Here is an 8,287-nt window from a genome sequence, read left to right on the forward strand (position 1 = left end):
GACACACTGAACAAGCACCGAAACTCAAATCTGGAAAGCAAATGGACGTTCATGATGATTCGTGGCGATCTTGATTATGTCTAATCGACGTTCATGAGGATTCCCCGCGAAATTGGCCTAAGGATGAATAGCCTCGAGGCCCTCTTCCCATTGCAGTTCTTTGAACCGCTTGTACCACTTCTTCTTCCTCTCTAAACTCGAATCCGAAAAGCGAACCGAAACCGTGGTCAGCCAACAGAACCATAAGTGAACACAAAACTTATCAGATTGATCAGCAGTTAAACATACTTCTGGCGCAGCTACTTCAAATGAACCAGATCTTAGTCTTCAACCAGTTCTTTTTTTTTTTTTTTTGTTAACTCAAGCACTGCTTGTTCTCTATCAGAATTCAGAAAGAGAGTTGAATGAGCTCGGTCACACTCGAGGATCAATCCCGTGAATAAATAGCCGACACATACACGCTTTGATTGTGTACATGGTATTGCAGTTCTTTGTTTCGGGTCATGATTTAAATGGAAGATTGCTAGTTCTGAGTACATTTGTTGCAGCAAGAAAATCTGGACCTTGAGGTTCATGCATGATTCTTGCGGTGCAGCATCGACAGCAAATGCACAGATCCAAGTAACGTTCTTTTTACTTGCAACTACCGAACCCGAACAAATAGCAAAGCAGACATAATACAGAGAATGCAAACTTCATTCTCCTAAAACATTGTTTAAACGATGTTTGATCTCTAACTAATTATCTTAAAGGCAGAAATCCATCACTCAAGTTTATGTACTTACCACATTAATTAGAAAAACTGTTTAAATTCCATTGATCAAGGAAGTGAAGAAGCAAGGAATAGAGTGAGCCAATGCCATTAAACCAGTGAACTGGAAAAAGAGAAATTAATTCCTGTACAATGTAGTTTAGCAAGAAAAACCACATAATATTCACATTTAAATCACAGAGGAACATCCAGGTCTTCAAGAGGAACGAAGTGGTGGTCGGGATCATGTCCATATCCCTCAAGACTTGCAGGGCGTCAACTCCTCTCCCCGGCTTCCACCCCCGGTGGCCAAGTTCTCCAGCAAAGTCAAGAAACTGTCACGGTCACTGTCACCGATGCAGTCCTCGAAGATCCTAAGGAATTCGCGAGGAGTAAATCCACACCCCACAAGGTCGCAGAGCATCGACTCCTCTCTCAAGCTTCTACCGCCAGTGGCCAAGTTTTCCGGCGAAGTCAAGAATTTCTCATGGTCACTCTAACCAAGCTCCGCAAGCAACATTACACCTCACAAGCTCTGAGCTCACTCTTTCAGCAGTCTGAAAACCTCTAGAAAACTCCGAAGAATGCAATGCCGCCACCACAAAAACAAGAAATAGCACTCCACCCAAATAGCCAACCTGTTTGAAAACACGAATGACAAAAACCAGTTAAAAGTCAAAACAAGTGAGTTTGCTTTGGCCACGGATCTTTTCGTAACGCGCAGCAAATACAGCTACTTGGGTGGAAAATTGAGATCACGTGCAGCAAAATACGTCCCTTCATCTTAGGCCTGATGTGTCGGTACCAGAACCATTCTGCATAGTGAAGTAGAAGCTTTTCAAGCAAGAGCAACGAGTACATAAGTGGAATTCTTTGATCCTTTCCAAAGTGGAAATTGGGAACACACACTTCTGCATTTAGATTGCGTATGTACTATAACACAGAAAGGGTAGTCAAATAGCAGGCCACCAAGAAGACAGCATATTATGGATGAAGATACTCTACAACCATAGGGCTCCCATTCGTGTTGTAACCCTTAACCACTTCTCAACCGTTGATGCATGCAAATGCGGTAAGCTTCAGCAGGAGACGTATGTTGAGACACCCATGGGAGTATGGTGCAGGACAGAGGATCCACATCCCTAATCCTCAAAAGAGTTCATGTCTTGAGAGAGAGAGAGAGAGAGAGTACCTACATAATTTGCCATTGGGGTTAGAGCATGAATCCAACTCATTCCAGATCAGGGAAGCCACCAGAGACCAACTGCATTAAGACAAAAAGGAAGGGTCATCACTTTAGTGGTTCAGGCACTCGCGAGCAGAATCCTAGCTTTTTGGTAACGTAATTGCCACACCACTTTATATGTATCAAGAGGTGAGACACAAGGTTGATCGAGACAAAGGACCAGATTCTTGTAAATATTAAGCGATGATTACTTTTTTACCACAAAATCAAGACCAGAGCATTTTCAGTCTACTCTCGGAAGGAATCTCTGATTGGCTGATTGTTTCTGTTTTGTTAAGGCAGTTGCTTACTAGTCGATAGATCACCAAAACTTTAGGCAAGACCGTGCCCATATCGATGCAAGGGGTTAAAACCTCAAAACATATAGGCATATCAGCAGCGATTTCACTGTATGCAAGAATCAAAACAGAATCTTACGACTGCATGAAGCTTCCACGGTTTACAAGTAGAAGCCCGATAAAAAGAGGAGTGAGAGAGAAAACAAGAGCTCATATTGCAGATGCTTGTGCAAGTAGTGATTCTCAGTTAGAAGCATAGATCAAATTGAGGACAGAGAGGCCTCATAAACCATGGCTTTGACAAATTCCAATGCTAACACATTCAAATTGAGGTCATTTGCCCCTTCAGATAATAAATTGATGTCAACAACATAGAATGGCTTCCCTTCACACAAAAGTAATACGAGAAGTGTCTTGAGGCACTACTAAATTTGTAAGAGAGAGATACATACTACTCAGTGACATCCTCGAGGACCATGTTGACGTACAAATCGAAGCCCCTAAGAGTACCAACAAGCTCCTTGTCTCCCTTCATTATAACCCAGATTTTAGAACCTATACACCGGTCAATCAACTCTGCATATTTCATTAGCCGAAGATGAACATAAGTGCAAATGCCTCTGAACAATATTTCTGCGAATCTCAGGAAATTAAGGGAATAAAAAAGGGGACATGAATTAAAACATCCTACAGACCTGACGGGAGGAGCTGTGAAGGATTGTTGGCCATGGAGGAAAGTGAGGACACCTTTTTGCATGGAAGCAATGCAACTCAAAGTAGGGAGAGAGCTGTGTCTTTGGAAAACGCCTGTTGAAAGCGGATTAAGAAAGAGCAGAGTTGCTCTTTCCAACGACTGGATTCAACGCGACTCTACACAGCACACATTTTTCACAAATTACCAATGAAAGCCACAAGAACACAGCATTTTAGTTGAAAAGGCAAAACCAACACACATCCAATGCCACACGAATCCACAACTTCACAAACCTAGGACTGCACAAACACGCAATCACTAAAAATTATTACATTCCAGCAAATAAACATTGACATATCAGAAGAAGCTGATCAGATTAAATTCCATTGATCAAGGAAGTGAAAAAAGAAAGGAATAGAGTGAGCCAATGCCATTAAACCAGTGGACTGGAAAAGGAGAATTTAATTCCTGTACAATGAATGTAGCTTGACAAGAAAGACCACATAGCATTCGCATTTAAATCACAGAGGAACATCCAGGTCTTCAAGTGTAAGGAAGTCTTCGGGATCGTATCCATATCCCTCAAGATTGCAGGGGATCGACTCCTCTCCCGAGCTTCCACCGCCGATGGCCGAGTTCCCCGGCAAAGTCAAGAAACAGTCAAGGTCACCGTCACCGATGCAGTCCTCCAAGAGACTAAGGAACTCGTCAGGATTAAATCCACACTCCTCAAGGTCGCAGAGCATCGGCTCCTCTCCCAAGCATCCACCGCCAGTGGCCGAGTTTTCCGGCGAAGTCAAGAATTTGTCACCGTCACCGACGCCATCGCAGTCCCCGAGCAGATTCAGAAAGTTGCCCGGATTAAATCCACACTCCTCAGGATGGGAGCACGTGGGGGTGGAGTCCACTGCCCAACTTCCACCGCCAGCGACAGACTTCTCCAGCGAATTCAAGAAAGCGTCCCCATCACCGTCGCAGAGGCAGTCCTCAAAGAGAGCCGGGCAACGAGCTTTAAAACTCTCAAAAACCAAATCTATCTCTTGATCGCTCAAATTTTCAGAATTACCACCCAGCCCAGCTCCAGAATCGCCACCGGTGCCCATCATGACAGACGATTTCTTCTCCAGATCTTCCGACTTTTTGAGTGCAACTTCTCTAACGGTCTCATACTTCACGATCAGGGACTCCAAGTCCTCCTCCGTCGCGCAAGAATTCCATTCATCCTCAATCCAGTCCTCCCACTCGGTCAGACCCATCGGCGGCACCACGTCGCCACCGCCGCGAATGTACTCCGAGCTCACCTTTTCGGCGGAGGGGTCGCCGAAAGAACAGGGCTCGCCAGCCGGGGAGAAGACAACGACGGCGGCACGAGCGCTGCAGAGTTGGCTGAGCTCAGAGGCCTCCTTGAAGAGGCCCTGACGCCTCTTCGAGTACGTCACAAGCCGCGCGGCCGGATCGGCGATCTTGGCGATTTCTGTTCGCCGGCGCTTATCCATTAACGATGGATTTTGCGAATATCTTTCCCCTAGAAAGAGAGCACCCAGGATTACCGATTTGAAGGAATCTTGGTTTCCTGAGAGAGAGCTTTCATGGGTGCTTCTGAGTTTCTTGGAGAGAGAGAGAGAGATACAGAGAGAGAGTTGAAGTTTGAAGTTGCAGAGGAGGAGGGGAAGAAGCCAAACGGGAATATCTACTTATAGCCGTCGGGGCCATTTGAAAACTTTGTGAATTCCAATTTTCGGTCCTCTTAAATTATGTAGATTGTCAAATTGGTCCCTCTCGTTTGTGTTGATTAGATACTCTCAGCATTCCTGATTTGCGTAATTCGTGATTTGTCCAGTGGATTTCTTTTACCATTAACCACGATGTGATAGCTATTTAAATTACATGAGTAAAAACATAGCTTTAAATTATAAATTTTACTTTTTAAATTAAATAAGTAAAGATGTCGCTTTAAATTATAAAATTCAATTTAACATAAAACAAGGGGAAAAAATGGAAAAAAAAATGCATCCAGAGGTTAAACAAGAGAAGCTTGTCATCTCAAATTTTTGTCAAAATTTTCTAAAAACATGATTGTTCCTTTGTAAACATTATTCTATGGAATTTTTTTTCTTTTTACTCTCTTCAAGTACTTGAAAACAGGAAAAAAAAATTGAATAAGATATATGACAAGCTATATTATAAGTAATTTCTTAAGTGGTTAGTATTAGTGTCAAAATGGTTATGATAGTTGCAACAATTGATCAAAGGACTATTTTTTTTTAAATAAAGGACACTTTAAATAAAAATCTAATACCTGGTCAAAATACTTGCTCAAATGTATAAAATATAACAATGCATAATATCATATTTTTCCTCTTCCCATGGATCAATGTGCCATGTTAGGCATCATTTAGTAAAACAACATGTCGACAAAATTACCTAAATCTCTAAACACCATGTAAAAGTAAATTTATATAAAAAAAACATAAAAAAGAAATAACGGTCTCATCTAATTGGAATAAAAATTAAATCGAATATAGCACTTCCGTTCCAATCCAACAAAAAAAAAATTGACGCCGAATAATAATCTACATAATTTAAGTATTATATTTTCCTCCAAAATCATAATTAGTTATAAATTGTGGACATCACTCACATGCAAAATCAATAAAATATAAATAGGACGGCACTATTTTCACCCATTTTGGCTAAGATAGACCCCTTTTTTTTTTCCAGTTAACTTATTGAAATATCCTACTCTTTCTCTTCAAGTTATTGTTTCTTTTTTCATTACGCTAATCCACAAAACTATGTTTATTTTTATCATCTATCTCCTTAATTTTACAATACAAATGCATCATTGCACTCAACAATATATCAATTTACCATATTTTATCATAATTTTGCCTAGAGAATGTTACCTATTTTAATTTATGCCTTTTTTTTCCGACTAGTGAGAGCGAAACTATATTTCAAAGTTGAAAATTGAAATTCAATTTAATTTCTAGCCGATCTAAATAAAAAAAAATGAAAAAAATTGACCAAAATATGGAAAACGTTAATTTGTTAAAAGCATGATCAAATGTCAAATATATTTTAGATCACATCTAAATATTAACAAAGACTAAACACATAAAGCAAAATATACGAGACTTCTTGTTGTTCAAAACTTCTACTATGAAAAAAATTAATTAATATCGCTTGTAAATTTATCTCATGGTCAATGGATCCAAACTTTTATGCTCAACACTTTCCCCAAAAAAATCTAACGTGAGTTTGAAAGACTAAATGTGTAAATAAACTTTTAACCCCATCTTCTAATTCATATTAAAATGTGAAAAGCTCAAATGAAAACACAAATCATCGATGTTTAATTTTATGAACCTACAAATTTATTCTAGAAAATCACCCACAATGTTAAAATTCACTAAATAATAGACTGAATTTTAATTTTCAACTTTGAAATAAATTTCCCCTCAAATTATTTCATTAAAACTATGAAGTTCATTGTGTATTTATAAGCTGTTGTAACTACAAATCTCGAGCCTTTTATATAACTTTTGTATTAAAAGAATGAGACCATAAATTAAGAATAACGACCTTCTCTAGGCAAAGTGAAAACATGATGCATGATAAGTTGATATTTTGTTGGGTATAATGTGACATTTATATTGTGAAATTGATAATTTAAGAGAGAAAATAGAAGTAAATGCAATTATATTGGTTAGATTGATTTAAAAAAAAGAAACAATAAATTAAAGAGAGAAAAGGATATTTCAATCTATTGATTGGAAAAAGCAATAGCTTAGTCAAACTAGAAGTGAAAATAGCCCCCTCAATAAGTTTATATCTCTGATGGTTTTTCATCGGTATTTCTTTTTCTTTATGGTTGAAATAAGCACTCCAATAGAATGAGAAATTTGTCTAATTCTTGTATGTCGTGTGGCAGAAACTAACGTATTTTTTCTTTGTTTTCCCAACATGATAGATGCTAACTATATGAGTAGACATGTTCTCTTTTTCTTTAAACAAGGCCTATCACATAGATTAACAATGCATAACATTCTTGAAAACATTATTTGTTGAAAAAAGTTATCCATAGATCAATTATAGTTAGTGAATACCATCATGTTAGGCTCCATTTGTTTGACGAAAAATGAGCTTTGCTGGAAAATTTTATTTTCAAGAAAACAATGGTCATTTTCTTATGGTTGGCAATATTTGCAGTAATAGGAAAGTCATTTTCCGACATTTGTTAGAAGAAAATTACAAAACACACATTTGAGAAAAAGTTTCAAGTACAACTCAAGATCCAGCGTTCAAGAACCAGGGAACCAGAGCTCATGTGCTTAGATCTCTAGCCTAGCCTTAGGATACTTAGCTCAAGTGCTTAGGTCCTAAATGAAGCCCTGGGGTACTCGAGCCCAAGCACAGGTGTCGACGACTCAGGTCTGGCTTTGATGGACCCGAGCATGGATGCCAATAATTTGGGTGTTAAGCCAAGTATGTGGGCACACTGCCATGTACCTAATTGCAGGCACCGAGGTCTCAAGCTCGGCCTCAAGGAACTTGGATCTACCTTCTATTGACTCGGGTTCAGTCATTAAGGAATGCCCTCCGCTCTTGATGATTCTGGTTTTTGGTCCAATAACTTGAGTGATTCTAGGTCGTGCAAGCATAGACATGGCAAAAATGAACCGTGAGGCCGGAAACGGCCCGTTGACCGGGCCCACAATCTCAACCGAACCGGAACTGAGCCTCAAGGGCCGGTTCCGGTTCCATAATTGTCGGAACCGGCGGTTCCTGGCCGGTTTTTATAAAAAAAAAAAAAAAGGGAGGATGCCCGCTCAAAAAGAATCGTTGGGCCTAGGAACCGGAACCGGTTTCGTCTACCCAAGCATGGCTGTCAAGAACCTAGGCACGAGCATCAAGGTCTTGGGCTGGGCCTTTGTGGGCCCATTCACATGCCTTGGCTTCTCGAGTCCAACCCTGAGAGACCTGGACCTATCCTTTGTGGACTAGGGCCCAACCATCGAGTAAATAAGCCCAACCCCGGTGGATCCTTGGCTAGCCTTTATGGACCCGACACTAGGCGTCAGGGACTTAAGATCCCTCTGCTCAAGCGCCAGGTCTTTCTTTACGGCGTTGATGTTTGCTCGGGTCCTGAAAAACGAATTTTTGATCTTTAAAAGAAAGAATTTAAGCATAAATTATCTGCTAACAATCAAAAAATTAAAACCACCCCTTTTTTTTAAAGCACAAAAAAAAAAAAAAAAAAAAAAAATTTTCCTTAAAAAATTTTTTAAAAAAAAAAAAAATTTTTTAAAAAAGAA

The 8,287-nt window shown here is 39.6% G+C and overlaps 1 protein-coding gene across 1 annotated transcript; it reads right to left on the reverse strand.

Annotated features, from left to right (window-relative positions):
* Positions 1–1,564: 1,564 nt before the first annotated feature.
* Positions 1,565–3,141, reverse strand: LOC115729903 (sm-like protein LSM5). The gene is made up of 3 exons (XM_030660533.2): positions 2,971–3,141; positions 2,728–2,851; positions 1,565–2,015 (listed from the first exon to the last, which is right to left on the reverse strand). Exons 1-3 carry the CDS (start codon positions 3,002–3,004, stop codon positions 1,901–1,903), a joined length of 273 nt encoding a protein of 90 aa, XP_030516393.2. The 5' UTR covers positions 3,005–3,141; the 3' UTR covers positions 1,565–1,900.
* Positions 3,142–8,287: the final 5,146 nt, after the last annotated feature.

Source organism: Rhodamnia argentea, chromosome 1 (genome assembly GCF_020921035.1).
Source record: "Rhodamnia argentea isolate NSW1041297 chromosome 1, ASM2092103v1, whole genome shotgun sequence".
Taxonomy (NCBI): Eukaryota; Viridiplantae; Streptophyta; class Magnoliopsida; order Myrtales; family Myrtaceae; genus Rhodamnia; species Rhodamnia argentea.

Excerpts from the sequence above, each read along its gene's own strand:
- LOC115729903 (XM_030660533.2), bottom strand. The coding sequence starts at position 3,004 with ATGGCCAACAATCCTTCACAGCTCCTCCCGTCAG. Across the intron at positions 2,852-2,970 it reads TTCACAGCTCCTCCCGTCAG|AGTTGATTGACCGGTGTATA; the intron begins GTCTGTAGGATG and ends TGAAATATGCAG. Across the intron at positions 2,016-2,727 it reads CTCGAGGATGTCACTGAGTA|TTGGTCTCTGGTGGCTTCCC; the intron begins GTATGTATCTCT and ends GTCTTAATGCAG.